The sequence below is a fragment of the Macrosteles quadrilineatus genome, unplaced genomic scaffold (genome assembly GCF_028750875.1).
Source record: "Macrosteles quadrilineatus isolate MER2022 unplaced genomic scaffold, UCM_ALF_1.0 Scaffold_1__1_contigs__length_201487025, whole genome shotgun sequence".
NCBI classification, from domain to species: Eukaryota; Metazoa; Arthropoda; class Insecta; order Hemiptera; family Cicadellidae; genus Macrosteles; species Macrosteles quadrilineatus.
This window is the reverse complement of record NW_026542594.1, coordinates 72,713,117-72,730,240: the sequence shown is the minus strand read 5'-3', so window position 1 is coordinate 72,730,240 and position 17,124 is coordinate 72,713,117. Positions and strand designations below refer to the sequence as shown.

General features: G+C 35.9%; 1 protein-coding gene across 1 annotated transcript in view; it reads right to left on the bottom strand.

Annotated features, from left to right (window-relative positions):
• LOC128983577 (cadherin-86C-like) overlaps positions 1 to 17,124 on the bottom strand; it is a 297,541-nt gene that overhangs the window by 57,646 nt on the left and 222,771 nt on the right. Inside the window, exon 12 of the mRNA XM_054402910.1 lies at positions 11,843 to 11,952. Within this exon, the coding sequence (XP_054258885.1) occupies positions 11,843 to 11,952 (110 nt within the window). The remainder of the gene's footprint in view (positions 1 to 11,842; positions 11,953 to 17,124) is intronic.

Genomic DNA, 17,124 nt, shown 5'->3' with positions numbered 1-17,124 from the left:
ACAAAAACAATCACGCCACAGAAAATTGTTGGTACAATGCTAGAGCTAACCATAGGAATCCCAAATACTCAAATACACCTTCCAAATTTTGTGCATATTGCAAAAGAAATAACCCCTACAATTGACCAGTGCTTTAGGCGTCCTGCTAAAAGGGAACAGTTTCCAAAAAACTTCTAAAGCAGGGAAGTCAACTACCACAAAATAGATATTTGGCTTCTTAAGATAAACAAATACACACGAGATATTTCTGGAACACAACTAAATGTTTCCCTCATTTCAACAAATCATCAATCTTAGAACCATAGTAATTCAAAATGTAATATATTTTCACCATTAAGCCCTCAATACCAATGCAACTTTCCAACAATTGAGGATTCGTTTCGTGTAAAACATAAAGTTAAAGTAACCCCAATAATTAAATCACTTCCTCCAAGAAACACAATAACATCAAGAAATATTCAACACACACAACTCAAGAACCAGACCATCATCATTCCTACAGCTACTGCTCATCCTAAGACGACCTTGCAATCAGCTGATGGAGAGGATAACGCACCACAACAAACGCCTACGTCAAAAGCGTTGACTCGCTGCTGCCTAGGAACACCGACTCAGCAACTAACTTCACAGCACTGCACAGCTGATCAGCCCAAGACTCTACGTGCCACATCTGTAAACTCTTCAAGACCTTCAACGTCGGATGACAACAACAGCTTCAGTACGAGTACATCACTTCCAGGAACCTCCACGGATAGAAACGTGGATGCAACAACTACAGGAGTTTGTTTAACAGCTAGTGAAGCAACAACCCTCCAGAATAAAATCGACAAAGAAGTTTTCCAACAAAGTTCTAAACACCTAAATTTGAGAACCCTAATTAAATGTGATAAAAGACAATCTAAATGCACACTATCGGATATTTATGATTTAATTTTTAATGTTAAGCAAACAAAAACATTACCTACATTGACACTAAATATTGATATACCAGAAAATGGACAGACTTATTCAGCTACCTTAGATACTGGTTGCAACTATTGCCTGATAAAATCATCAATTGTAAATAACCTATCCTTTCAAACAGATAACTTACCCTTAATTGTAGCTGCTAACGACCAACCAGTCAAAGTATTAGGAAAACTTTTACTACCAATAACAATTAATGGCTCTGTGTATCCAACCGACTTTTACGTAATTGAAGATTTGGCAACTGACCTAATCTTGGGAAATTGGTTTTTATTCCAAAACTGCATGGAATTGGATTTTAAGAAACAGGAAATCAGACTAACGAATAAAGATAAAGTTCATTGCATCACAATGGACAAATCTTGGTTACTTAATTTAAAACCGTTTGTTCTAACAACAATAGCGGAGTCTAGTAATGAGATGGTTGAAATTAAAGTTCCTACGGACACAGTTATTGCTCCCCAACAACACTACAAACTAATGGAAATCTTGCCAGAACATCATCAATACGAACTTGATATAGATTTAAATTACCGAGACAAAAAGAACCTCCACTTTTATATCTCATCAGAAAACGAAAATTCACAAAAATTTATTTACGCTTACAATGCAAGTAAATCTCCAAAATGGTTAAAACAAAATGTAATATTAGGTTATTTAAAACCAAATGCCGAAGTAAAAACAAGAACATGCACACATCCACCTAAAATAAAACCACTTCATCCTTCTAAAACAATTGCACTTGACAGAAATGGCAACCCACTTGATATAAATCCAAAATTGACAGTCAATCAGCATAATAAGTTAGCAGCAATATTATTTAAATTTAGCCACATGTTTACTAACAAGACAGAAGATTTAGGTCCAGCTAAACTACCACCAGTTAAACTTAACCTAAAATAAGACGCTAAACCAGTATATCATCCTCCTTATAGGCAAAGCCTAAAAGAACGCAAAATCCTTCAAGAAGAAATCGAAAAATTAACAAAGGCAGGTATACTCGAAGAATCGCCCGAATACACAGAGTTTGCCAGCCCAATGTTCGTAATAACCAACTCTGACAGCTCATCGCGTGTAATATCTGATTTGAGATCAGTTAACAAATGTTTAGAACAACAAAATTTCCCCATAGTCTCAGTAGATTTGGTCTTGTCTTGTTTATCTGAAATGACTTATTTTACCCACTTAGATTTGAAAAACGCTTTCTTTCAGTTAGAAATAGCCCCAGAAGACAGAAAATATTTAACTGTTATAACACAAACAGGAATGTATCAGTTTAGAAGAATGCCACAAGGGCTATCCATTGCTACAGTAGCTTTCCAAAGAGCCATAACTAGAATTTTATCAAAACATTTGTATAGCAGATGCATACCATTCATTGATGACATCACAGTGTTAGGAAAAACATTTGGCGAACAGTTGGAAAACATAGAAATTATTTTACAAGAGCTAAACAATGTTAACCTAAAGCTAAACTCAAAAAAGTGTCAATTCATGTACGATAAAATAAACATACTTGGACATGAAGTAAGTTCTAAAGGCTGTTTGCCATTAAAAACAAATATAGAATCCATAATTAAATTTAAAACCCCAACTACCATTAAACAAGTAAGATCGTTTCTTGGAGCTGCAAATTACTTCCGTAGATTTGTTAAAAACTTTGCAAAAATAGCCATGCCCTTAACAACACTCATAAAGGAATTCAACGCAACGAAGAAGTTTCAATGGACAAACGACTGTGAGACTTCATTCCAGAAACTCAAGACGATTCTCACCTCACCGCCACTTCTCAGCCACTTCGTAGAACACAGAGAGACCAGAGTGTACACAGACGCATCAAATTATGCTATAGGAGCAGTAATGACCCAGTATGATCCAGAAACATCTACAGAACATCCTATTCAGTATTTAAGTAGAAAACTAAAACCAAATGAAGTTAACTACAGCGTTTCAGAAAAAGAATTCTTATCCTTAGTCTATGCATTGGTAAAATGGAGAGAATTTTTATTCAGAAGAAAGGTAAAGGTTTTCACTGATCATTCTGCATTGCAATATTATAAATCATTTAAAGGAGCTTCCTCTAGACTCACCAGACTCTCGAATTTAATATGTGACTACGACCTGGAAATTACTCACAAGGCAGGTAAATCCTTAGTCTTGCCTGACTTCTTAAGCAGAAATCCGGTTGACAAGACTATAGACGAGGATTTCACTTTCAACCTTACTTCAATAAGTGCCCTTCATCTCGTGGACTTGAAGAAATTGCAAGCTCAGGACGATGATCTAAAATGCATCTTACTTGCTTTGGAAAATCCTGATCTTGTGGAACAAAAGTATAGGAAAATGGCCACGTATTACAAGACGGAGAATGGTGTACTTTACCGAATGTACAACGATTCTGATCCTCACAGACATGTTATAGCAATACCACGAAAACTCGTCAACAACATCCTTCAGGAGTACCACAATTCACCGTTATCAGGAGGACATCTAAGTACATTCAAGACTCTCGGAAAAATCAAAGAAAGATATCATTGGATTGGTATGTCAACAGATGTCGAAAACTACGTAAAAACCTGTGAAAGTTGTCAGAAAAGAAAGAACTCTCCGAAGAAGAAGTATGGCTTCCTTAATCTTATCCCTCCCACTAACAAAATATTTGAACGAATCCAACTTGACATAATTGGTCCATTAAATCCTAGCAATAGATATAAATACATTTTAACAGTAACTGATGCCTGTAGTCGATTTGCATTTGCTTTCCCACTTGTAGTTGCAGATGGTAAATCAATTGTAAAATGTCTCTTAAAACTAATTTGTACTTATGGAACACCTTCTATTATACAATCAGATAGAAGTACTGAATTTAACAACAATTTGATTCGTGACTTAACCACAGCAATAGGTACATGCCAAATTCTAAGTAGTGCTTTCACACCACAAGTTAATGGACAAGTAGAAAACTTTAATAACACGTTGATAAATACGATTTCTCATTATGTAGCTGAGAAACCAAACGCATGGTCACAATACATTGAGTATGTACTTTTTGCTTACAATAACAGTAAACACCAGACAACCAAGTACTACAAACCATCGTACTTATTTTTAGGCTTTGAGCCAAGTTTTCCAAGTGATACTTTGTTTGTAAAACAAGCAACTTACTTACCAAATGTAGAAAAAGATCTGTTAGAAAACTTAAGAATTGTAAATGAAATCAGGGACACAATACCTTCTATCATAGCTAGTGAACAAAAGATTCAGTACCTCTATCTGATTGTATAATAGAAGGTGTTCCATAAGTACAAATTAGTTTTAATAAATAAATAAATAAAAAGAAACAAAAAATGTATTACGATAGGAATAGGAGAGACTTAATCTTACACCCAGGAGACCAAGTTCTCATATGGTACCCTAAAAATTTGAGGGAAAATCAAACCAAATTTTCTTACCGCTACAAAGGTCCTTATACTGTATTAAAACAACTTACACCAGTCTCATATCTAGTAGAAATCTTAAAAAATGGAAAACTTGTCAAAGAAGTAATTCATGTCTCCCGAATGAAAGTTTTTCAAACAAGACTTGTAAAATAAAAATATAGTTTCGTTAGGTCAGTAGATACTATGTTTATTTTATAAGATAATTTTGGTAACATACAATAATTCATAAATATATTTCACAAGTTAGCTATTTAACTGATTTTGATTTATTGCCACACAAAATAAATTACCACAATACATATATGATTCATATGCTTTGACCTTACCTAGTATTCACTTAGGTTTAGTTAGCAAACGTAAGCAATGTGTATTCTAAGAAGCAAATTGTATTTCTATTCCCGAAGCACACGCACTCCCGCAAACTCGTCTAAATATTATGTAAATAATGTGTAGCTACACTAAACTCAAGTGTTAAGTCGACTTTTAATACAAAAATATCGCGTGGCCACGCAGACACACACAGACAATCGCAATCAAGTTTACCATTGTGACTGTATTTTTAGTTCTTATAACAAGCAACTTACTTACACACGTGGACACTTAGTGAATTTACTAGTGCGCGTAAGAAGAATGATAACTAGTGACATTCAGTGACATACAAGCTGGTTTGGTGTACAGCACAAGGACAAACTCTACTCAACGAGAAGTAATTAAGGATTGATCACCCTTAATTATTCACTCTAAAAATTTCTTTACAACTCTCTAGATTATTAAGAAAAGAAAAGACTTTCACGCAAGAATTCATAAATAAATACAAATTAAAATAAAACATTTATGTTCAAAACTCTTATAACAAAGTGTCGTCATAAAGTAATTGTGTACCAAATACTATTTTGAACATAGTATTTATGTGTCTAACAACATCAAGTATCATTCAAGTGTCATATTTTAAGTTCCATGTAACATACATTTCAAACAACTAAATATTCATTAAAATAAGTAGATAGATAGTCTTAGTAGGGAAAGCATATGAATCGATTAAAATTGCATGTTACCAAGTACCAACATTTGTGAATAAAACTATTACAACATGTAATAATTCCACTGTTAAGTAAGTTTCAGCAGTTAAAGAGTCCCTGAAGCCAACACCAAGTACAAGGTCACCGCAACACGACATGACTTCATCGCCATCGCATAGTCAGCACTCGCCGTCCATTCAACCCCGACGCCGTGATGCTGCCCATTTCACCATCCCAGCTATGCTCGCCGCTATCCTTCTCATATGGCAACCTACTCTATCAGCTGGCGCGGAAATTCCAACGCATATCGTGACTGGAATAATTTAATGAAGTCTCATAAATCGTAACTCCATATCATTCTGTCGCGCCACTAAAATAACCCAATCGATCCCTAAATCTCATCAAACATTTTATTAGTCTGGATAATAATATTAACAATCTTGCTCATTATTTCAGCATATGTCATCCACATACTCAATATTTAAATGAATCTAATCACAAAACCTCAAACCCCTCAAAAAGACTAACAAAGTGTTACCTAGAATAAATCATTTATAATCTCAACATATAAAAATAATTTATAATAATAATAAAAAAATAAAAAATATATTAACAAACAGCTAATCTTTAATTAGTTCAAAACAAAACTAATGAAACAATCAATTAACTTAAGGAGACTCGATGGGGCGAAAGAAGACGTGAGCGACTATGAGCTACACCTACAGCTAATACACCACCAGCTCATTCTACCGCGTCGCTGGAAGGGTCGCGAAACAAGTAAATGCGCCGATCCTCAAGATCGCGTCGCGTCGCAGGAAGGGGGGAAGAAGAGTCGGAACGCACATCAAGATATCCGTTCGATTCCCACCTTCGCGATTGATGTTTCCGCGTATCTCCTTAAGTTGTTTTTCCTTTTTATTGTCAACCGGTGGTAGGTTGACGTTTTAACCAGGGGGGTGTAAGAAAGGGGATTAACCCCGTACCCAAGGTGCTCATCTATGCAGACACTCTGTTCACATTACACTTAGTCGACCAGTTGGTGTGAACAGAGTTGAACAGTAGCATGAGCATCGATTTACAAATTCCTTTCCCAGCTGATGTGAGCTAGGCGATGACCGGTAGGGCTGACTTCCAAGAAACATCGTTAACCTATAAGCCACACACCCTATCGGTAATCAGCCAATGAGAAGGGCTAATGAAGAAGAAGGAGGGGTCAAGGAGTCTCGGAGCTGGAGGACCTGGAGAGGACAATGGAAGGAGATCACCACGGGCCACCGGACCAAGAAGATCAGGAGTTTGGGAGTGCGTGTGCTTCTGGGACAATTAACAGTATGTAAAAAGAATAAAATATATAACTAAAGTTTTGTCAAACATACAAGTCATGTAATTTGTCAGTAACTAATTCTTTTATATTTTCAATTGATTTTCTTTACTTGTAAATTTTACGTTTCAAATTAATTAACCTTATTATTGTTGTTTTTTGCCTTTTCAAAGTTTTCTTTTGCTGTTGTTTCACTTTGTATATTTTGTTGTTTTTCTAAATTTAAATTTTTGTTCATTACACGTTGAGTAACACCCTTAAGCAGTCTTATGTCTCATTGACCTAACACCTCTTCACTATGCTAAGCGAGTGAAACATTTTAGGAAACTTAAACTTAAAGTGAGGCATGGGACTCGCAACATCAATCAATTATTATCAATTATTTAAGATGGGGACGCCACTGTGTGCGTATTTTAACCCAAATATGAGTGAAGGATGACTGTAGGATGAGTGGCGCGATCTTGTAGTCTTGTTAGTGACTAAGGCCGACATGTTTCTTAGACACAGCTGTTAATTAATAGCCCATACAGCTAATGGCAACTAAGGGACCTACAGTTTATAGTGGAATCCGAACCATATTTTTTTCCTTGTAATTTACGAATTGGTCTAATTATCTAACTATCTACATTGGACTTATGAAGCCATAGTCAAACCAATGGTTACATATGCAGCCTTAGTATGGTGGCCTAAGGCAGAGCAGACAGTAGCTGGCAGAAAACTGCAGCAGCTGCAAAGGCTAGCGTGCTCGGGGATCTGTGGGACCATGAAATCCTGCCCCACAGCTGCAATGGAGGCAATACTCGACATGCTCCCACTAGGGCTGGAAGTCAAGAAATGTGCAGCCATATCTGCCCTAAAAATGGGAAGCAGAGGCGAGCTGAATCTACAGAGGCAGTCTGGTCACCTGTCCATCCTAAGGGACTTCCCAAGCATGGACATGGAACTAAGTATACCAGACCTCATGACAAAGGAATACGACTTCGAGATTACTTACCGAAGTGCCTATAGGAGGAAGAGATAACTGGCAACAGTGTAACTTCAACTTTGACAGAGCATGCTTGGTTTATTACACCGATGGAAGTCGGAAGGATGAGAGATCAGGGTTGGGAGTGTATGGTAACAAAACAAAAATATCCCTGGCCTTGGGCAGAACAACAACAGTATTTCAATCAGAGGTCCTGGCGATTGATTGCTGTGCTAACAATATTCTTGGCAAGAATCCAAGGAAGGGGAAAATCCTTATTCTCTCTGATTCAGCATTGAAGGCACTGGGGTCATGTGTGACAGAGTCACGAACAGTAAAAGGGTGCAAAAACACCCTCAAAATGTTAGCAGAGCGGAACTAAGTCTAACTGTCTTGGGTCCCTGGACATTCGGGGCATGAGGGGAACGAAAAAGCCGATGCATTGGCCAGGAAGGGTGCGGAAGACAAACTGTCAGGACCAGAACCCTACTGTGGTAACCCCATAAGCTCAGGAGTAGCCAAAGTCCAAGACTGGGTCAAGGCTCAAAAGGCTTTGGCCTGGAGGAACTACCCAGGAATTAGGACGTCTAAATTACTAATTGACCCCACTGATAAGGGTTGGAAAGGCTTGCTGAGCCTTAAGAAGGGGGACATTAGCCTCCTAGTAGGAGTGTTAACAGGGCACGGTCCTATCAGGAAACATCTCAGGACCATAGGTAGGTCACAGACAGACCTCTGCAGGTTCTGCGAGAACGAGGTAGAAACCTCAGAACACTTATGGCTAGACTGTCCAGCGTTGGCCCAAAGAAGGCTTACATCTCTGGGGAGGTCATTTCTGGAACCAACAGAGATAAGGAAGCTGGGTGTCTTTCAGCTCCTGGGCTACTTGAGAAGCCTAGGGCTGTCAGAATGATTCAAGGGGTGCTGCAATAAGTCTCCCCAAGTAGCAAAAATCATTGGCAAATCGTTGGCCCAACGTTTCTGTCGATCGTTGGCCAACGGTATGTTTTGGCACTCAGTCTTACGGTTGGCCAACCAACCAATTTTTGCGGAAGGGCCAACCATCCCATTGGGCATAAACATAAAAAACACAAAATAATAAAGATTTTGTATGCAAAGCATAATTATGAGTTGAGTAAATTGATTAAATAGTTAATAAAAACTTATTTTGAAAATAAAACGAAATAAACTTTTTTGGCCGGGAAGGGTCTCAAACCCGGTACCTTCGACATGTGAGCCTCACGCCTTACCTCTGAGCTAACTGTGCTTGTTGATTTAGAGTGTTTTCAAGTGGTGAAAGAGTAGCCGACAGGTGCAATGGTCACAATTAATACTTTAAATATTTTTTATGCTACAGTATAATATGATTCTGTTAATCTGTTTAGGCCTCAAGTAGTTGAATTGTTTTTCTGGTAGTTGGAGAGGATAATAGTATTTGAATATAGATTATTTAAATACCATTAAATTAGTAGGCTACTATTATAATTGATTGTTATATAATTAATTAATCAATTCTCTATAACAATTAAAAACTTGCTTAAATAAGTTAAAGAATATTAAAAAAAAAATAATTATAATAATTATTATATGTTAAGCAGGTGTTCCCCACTGTATCTAGTATCACAACATCATCTGACTACATTCATTATTGATCCAAATGTTTACAATATTTTTCTTATATTCTGCTGCCATACCATTTATGTACTTTTAAATTAATCAATTTGTTAAAATTCGTTTTAGATGTTTTATACTTAAACCCAACGAATGCCCAACAATTCTTTCCTTTGTAGGGCCAACGAATACCAGTTTCCGTTGGGCCAACATTGGCAAATCGTTAAAATTTCTGCCAATCATTTCCCAACCGTGCCGACCATTTCCCAACTTGGGTCCTGGCCGAAGTAGCTAAGGGTAGGCTATTACCCCAACCCCACAAGGAAAAATAACAAAAAAAAAACACCACAATCTAATGATTCATAATCCATTTAAAGGACACGATCTACGTTGTTACCCGATTTAGTAAAATTTTCCAACTTTAAAAATCAATTGCCAGTATTGAGGAATTAAAAAAATATTTTACGCAGAATCTTGTGTTGTCCAAACTAACTACAGGTGCATTTTTGTATAGCATGCGTCGTTTAGGAGTTGTAAGCCAAAAATCAATCAAATAATCAACCTTTTTGCCACTATGATGAAAATATCTCAAGTTTGAACAGCTACAGCGGCTATACGGGTCATCCAATTTCAACTTATTTTACACCAATCGATGCAGGATTTCATGCACTAAAAGAAACCGTTGTACAACATTTTCCGTAGGATTCGTCATTTAGGAGTTATAAACGAAAAACTGAAAAAGTACAAAGTTTTCATAGTTTTTCGACTCCCAAAACTCAAGTAGACGTCAGAATCCGTCGCAAACTCACAGGACTCTTATTTGGGACCCCCAAAAGGTATTAAAACACTTTCCAGCTTTAGACGATTTTTTGGGGAGCATATGTCTAATTTGGCTGGGCTATATTAATTAGCCTATCTTTATTTATTTATTTTGTAATCTCAACCAAGTAAACAGAATTCGCAATTTAATTTTTATGTTTGGGATTTGCGTTTGGGGCCAACTGCCAAAATAATACTCTGAGTAGCTCATTTAAATGATAAATGGGTGAACATTTCTTCATAAAGAAACAATAAGGCATATTTTGTTATTGTTACAATACAAACAAAAAACATTGTTTTACCAAGGTTGTATAATAAATTGTTAAAGAAATCTTCGAATCAATTACCATTCTGATGTTTGTTTATACGTCATATTAACCAATAGTTGGCTTCAAAGATCGAATCCTGATACTCGAATCTCAAAATTTAAATTAAAAACCTGTTCCATTAGTTGATGTTACAAATAAATTAACTTTTTGTTTTACCGTCTTGTGAGTCACAGCATAAGCGTAAATATATGTTTTAAGTGTTATATGACGCTTCTTTTATTTACTTTCTGTAAATAAATTAAGAGAGGGGACTTAATAAATTGTTTACTATTAAGTTAAAACTGAATGGAGATAATTAACCATTCTCCCACTAATTTATATATCTGGCTAGGTGGTAAAATTCCGGGGGGTAAAAATCCGGACCGTACGTTTTGAGCTGACCTCATGAAGGGGGTAAAAGTCCGGAAGTAAGATTCCGGCCCGTCCACTCTAGGTTTTTATAATTTGATGTGTTCTAATTAAATTCACAACCGTGAAAATATACCTTTAATTCCGCGTTTAATCCATCGAACTGATGTCGCAAAACTCAAAAGTTCGGGGTCGGAATTTTACCCCCTGGTTTGTGACGTCACGTTTGCCCAGGGGGATAAAAATCCGCTACCCCATTCACACTATGCCAGTGACCACAGTAGTAAGTATTAAAATTTTAAAACAATGCATCAAATAAAAATGGATGAAGCAGTTTTAGGTTTTAAAAACTTAAATTCAAACATTTTCATCTAAATTTTTTTCATTTTCCGGGACCAACCCTAGGACCACCCTTTTTAGATGGACGCCCATGCTATGTATTGCTTTAGATATGACACCAATACTATGACAGAAGCTTTTTGATATTCTCTGTTTAGTCCTGCCTGCAAGTCTGATCTTTGTTTTAAACAGTACGTATCACATATTTTATAGGGATCATGATGTTTTATTTCAGTTTTAAAAACATATCTCGACAAATTGTCAAACTATGATTTACTATTTCATCCACTTAATTACTTTAGTTATTAGCATGGTATATGGTCTTCTTTGGCTTTAACTCTAACTTCTTTGCCGTGCATGCATTGTACCTGAAGATGAAATTTGACTGTTAATAGTTTAATGTCAATAAAACCCTATAGCTTTACAATTGGAAGAAAATTTTATTCTATAATTACAGGCTACCATTGGTAATGCGTAGTGAACTAGAAACTCTGTCAAGAGACTGTGTCTTAGAGCTAAACCAAATGTCTGTTATTTTCTAACAGCCCTTGTAAACATCCTAATGACTGTTTTTCACGCCTTTATAAAAAGAAAGCTTTGCGTTGTAGCTGAGGCTTTACTTACCAATAAATCTTAATATTGACAAGAAAATGAGGATCTAGCATTGAACCAGATATGTTTGGTACCTGAAGCTTGTTCTCGGTCGAAGCCGTGAGTGGAGTCAGTGACAGTGATGTCCCCAGAGTGAGGGTGAAGTGTCAGGGAAGTGTTCAGGTGTCCTAACAGCTGGGTGTACCTGGGTAAAACAAATCGCTAATGTAAAGGTAAACTGCAAGTTCAATCCTTGCAAAAAAATGTAAGCACTTTTTATGGTTTGAATCCTGGTGTGGAAAATTAGTTTAACATTGTTGTGTTTATCTATATATTAATAGGCAAGCATGTTTCTTTAAAACCTTTTTTCTCAGCTCGTGTGCATCGTAGGGAAAATCTACGCATACTGTTGGAAAGCTATTTTCCTGTAGGTGTGCAGAATCCCTTTATAAATTTAAATAGGCTCAAAGATAAGTACAAAAAATAAGTTTAAAAGTTGTAAAAAATTAACATGGATCTTATGCGTTGCTATGCTGGTTACGAAATAACAACGAAATATAAACAGAAAATCAAAACAAATGGAGGAAACTCCAATCACATGTTTTATTTACAGTGTGGGGTGAAAATAGTTAAGTGAGTACATTACATATTTTTGGTCGAGTTTCGACCACTGGACGACCTCTCGTCCATCTAATAACACAGATAAAACATACTTCCTTTAAAAAATTAAATACGCTGTGAGGGGAGGGGGGCAAAGAGGGCAAATGCCCAGGATTCTGCAAGGCCTGAAAACTCCAAGTAACTTTTTGCATGGGCGGCCGCAGGATTTGGAACAGGGGGGTACAATATACAGGTCTAACAAACATCTGGAGGGTTTTAAAACATATTTTTAAGCTATTTGGTAACACATAGAACCGACCAAAACAAAATAGTAAATTGTGCGTCAAGGAGAGTAAGTCATCGTTTTTTATGCCAACATTAAAAACTAGGATTGCTTTCATAACAATGAAAGCCAGTTGAGCGAAGCGATCATGTTTCACGGTTTTTAATAAGCAATAAATGAAAAAATGTTTATAGATATAATACATAATACAAATATTCCCACACTCTGCACTGCTAGTCTTTCCTACTTCCTTCACCACTTACTACGTCGTGGACCTGTTTCCCTCCCTTCCTAGATCATTTTAGTGTTGCAGATACATTAATGTAACTGCCCCAGCTACCATTAATGTACTTGCATGTATATTAGGTTCGTTATTACGAACTTTGACCTCACCAGGTAAAAGTTTCAATGATATGGCACTGCATCTTTCTTTAAAGTCTTCTTCTGCGGCAAACTAAGAAGTCTATTTTTAATGTCATCAACATAGTCACAATCGGTAAAATGGTCACTACAAATTCTGGTGGTGTCCGGAATAAATGCATGAGCCCGCTTACACTTGGCTACCCATATTGCACAGATCGATTTGTCCTTGGGAAATGTACAAAAAATAAAATAAACCCTGTAGATTTTTTGTAATAATTCTTACACATGGCAACAGAGCAAACACTCATAACTTGCATAACTAAAAACCAACTTCAGAATTGAAAACTGCACACATAGACAGAAACAAACAGACGCAAATAACAATCAAAGAGCAAAGTTGATTTTACGAGTATTTGATGCAGTGTTGCCATAACCACAACCTAAAAACTGTCAGCGTGGTGACGTCACCGGAAGTGGAGGAGCAGGACCATGTTAGCAAGTGCTACATCAAAGACGTGAGCCAGCCCCTGTATATTATAGCTAATTAAAATTTAATTTTTTAATTAAAATTTTTCTTTTGTTGTCTGTTTCTCAGTAAACCATTTACATGATAATATTTAATATTAATACAGTAATAGTAACATGATGATGATAAATGGTAATATTAATATGATTTAAATAGTTGGGTCATGAAAGAAATCCAAAATGTAGCTGGGTTGAAAAGTTTGGTAACAGCTGATATATAAAATCTATAATTTTTGTTTATTTATCATTAAATCTCCGGTGTTGATAGTATTTTACAGTGCTTGATTTGTAAAAAACAAGGTGCCGGAACTGTAACCTATTTAATGTGATTAGTTCCTGTATTTATGTCAATATTTTTATCTTACTGAGACAGGTACTGGAACGGAGTTTCGCTGCATTCCCCTGTGTTCCCCCGCAAATCTGGTATTTTCTATAGGTTCCATATTACAAATCAATTTACAAAAGTCAATGCAAGCTACAGGACTATCTGAGCTGCCTGCTGCCTTCTCCAAATAACTATTTAAATACCCCCGCCACAGCAAACCTGCAGACTTAGCGAATTTCCATTTGCCTCATTGGATTTACACTAAAATGTCTCCTTAAATATATCACATTTATTCCCTATTTAAATAGAATTAGTTTAACAAGTAATTAGGTTTGCTGCTACAGGGTGTTTTTTAATGTAAAATGTTAATAGGTACTGTAGTTTAGTAAGAAATTAATGTATTTTCCAAATTTGATCAAAATATGTTCATAAATAAGCAAACTACAACAGTTGACTTATTCTCCATAAGAATAACATGGGAATTTTAAAATTATATTTTTTTTTAATTTTCTCCGTAACCCTTAGGCGCATAATAATGCTTCAATATACTAAATTATTTGTTTCTTTAAGCTCTACATAATGGTTTGGAAAGTAATTGTGAAATTTTGTGTTTTTAGGGTTAAAAATAGGAAAAACCTATTTTTACCCCATAAAACCCCGTTCCCATAGTCCGATCATGCTGGTTTGCGAACTCATTCAAGTTTATTCTGCTTTACACCTTTAACACGTTCGCTGCTGACCGCTAGATGCCAGGACGGCGCCAGGAGCTGAACTAACGCTCGTCGCTGCGTAAACATTGCTGCCGATACACCGAATTACAGTAAAAACAAAGGTGGTTGTACTGGATGGCAATGTTCTGCAATAAAACTGGCTTTGGACATAGTACTAAGTGATTCTGATAGATAGCAGCACTACCCAGGTTGCAGTCGGTAAAGTAGTGTCGCTATCTAGCAGGAAAGAGGTGGGACAAAGCCCTGTTCTAAACGACCTTGGTGGTGATTTTGGGAAACTACCTATATTTTTTATTGTCAGAAAAGTATGTCCCCACGAGCTGCAAAGAAATATAGGACGCTCGTGACGAGCTGGCTGATCCATGGTAACGTTAAACATCAATGAACGGCGACGTTCCGGAACGTTCCTAGCTCCTGGCGCCGTGGCCCGTTTGACGTTCCGGAACGTCCGTAGCAGCGAACAGGTTAAACCAAATTTCATCAAAATCGGACAAAAATTACTCAAGTTATCGCGTTCACGGACACATATATAAATATATATATATATATATATTCTTAAGGAGATCTTGATAGAGTTTATGATAAATGAAACAAGAAACATTGCAAATTTTCGTTTAATACAAACGTTTTCAAGCAAAGAGAAATTAATGAAAAATGTAAAAATGAAAAAAACAAAATAAATATGAACTGTTTACAAATAGTTTAATTTTTAGAACATATGGTTGAGTACAGATCAAAGAAAATAATAAAATCAGCCTAAAAGAAAATTAGAATTCAGCTGAGTTGAATCACTTTTTTATTATCTTAAATTTAAACCAGAGGGGAACTTTGTTTTCAGTACCAACTGGTGAGCCAATTCAGAATTTCTTAAGACCAGTTGGTTGCATTTAGGGTTTTGATGTGGGTTTACTTTGTGAAGGGCTTTAAGGGTTTAGCAGCCTTCAAAATTATATGGTTGTGGTGAGCGGCATGATTATAGATTGGTTTTCTTTTGTCTTTATGTACCACATCAAAACGATGGCCTGTCATTCAAACTCTTAAAGAGTTTGAAGTTTGGCCAATGTATTTTTTTGGACAATGTTTACACGATAGTTGATAAATCACATTGTGAGATTCACAAGTTGATCTACCAACAATCGGATAAACCTTGTTTGTAACTTTACTATCAAATTCAGTTGTATTACTCATAATTTTTCAAATACCACATCGGGGCTTGTGACATGGTTCACAGCCGTGTTTAAAATTGTTTGAAGGCCAAGAATTTTGAATTTTGGGTCTCACCAACATATTTTTTAAATTTTGTGGCCTTTTAAAAATAACACAAGGTGGTCTGGAAAATAAATTTTCAGTACTGGGGGAAGATTTCAAAATATTGAATGCTACTTTCATTACACTGTTAATCTTTTGTAGCCCAGGATAGTATTGAGTAATAAATTTAGGATCACTTGAAAAACTATTATCTTGGTTGAGTTTTTTGGGTTTTTTGATCTGATTGGATATTAGTTTTTGAGGATAGGCTCTTTCAATGAAAGCAGAATTCAATTTAGTGATATATTTTTCAAAATCTGATTTTTTACTGCAGAGTGTTTTAGCATGAATTGATAAGCTTTTTGGAATTGATTTTTTTATATACATAGGGTGACAACTTTGATAATATAAGTACTGCATTTTGTTAGTTTCTTTTAAATGAATTTTTGTTTTAAGTTTTTGATTGTCAATGAAGACATCAACATCTAAGAAAGAAACAATTTTGTCTGAATAATTCAAAGTAAATTTCAAGCAAGAAAATTGGTTTAAATCTTGTAGAAATTCTTTTAGTGAATTTATTCCGTGTTGCCAAACAATAAAGATATCATCTATATATCTTAACCAAAGAAGAGGAGTTAAAGGATTGTTTGAAAGAAAATTTTGCTCTAATAGACCCATAAAAAGATTAGCGTAAGCTGGGGCCATTCGTGTACCCATTGCTGTGCCTTTAATTTGTAAGAAGTGTTTGTCCATGAATCTGAAATTGTTCATGGTTAGTATCATTTGAATGAGAGTAGCCAAAAAATGTGTAGAAGGTTTAGAATTTGTGGGTCTAGAGTTAAGAAAATGTTTGGCAGCCTTCAGACCATCATCGTGGGGAATATTTGTATATAGTGATTCAACATCAACTGTTACAAGTAATAAGTCTGAATTTTGAGGGAGGTTTAAGACTGCAATTTTGTTTAGAAAGTCGTTAGTGTCTTTTATGTAGGAAGGTAAATTTTGTACTAGTGGCTGTAAATGTTCATCAACAAAGGCAGAGATTCTTTCAGTTGGTGGTCCAATACTTGAGACGATTGGTCTTCCTGGTGGTGGTCTTGATGGTTTGTGCACTTTAGGGAGAGTGTAAAATACTGGAGTTTTTGGGGTGTAAGGTGTCAATAAATCAATAGTTTTCAAAGATAAATTTTCATTTGGACCGCATTTTTCTATAAATTCTTTTATGTCTTCGTTGAATTTTATGGAGCAGTCATCTTCAAGCTCTTTGTATGTTGAAGAATCTTGTAATTGTCGTTCACATTC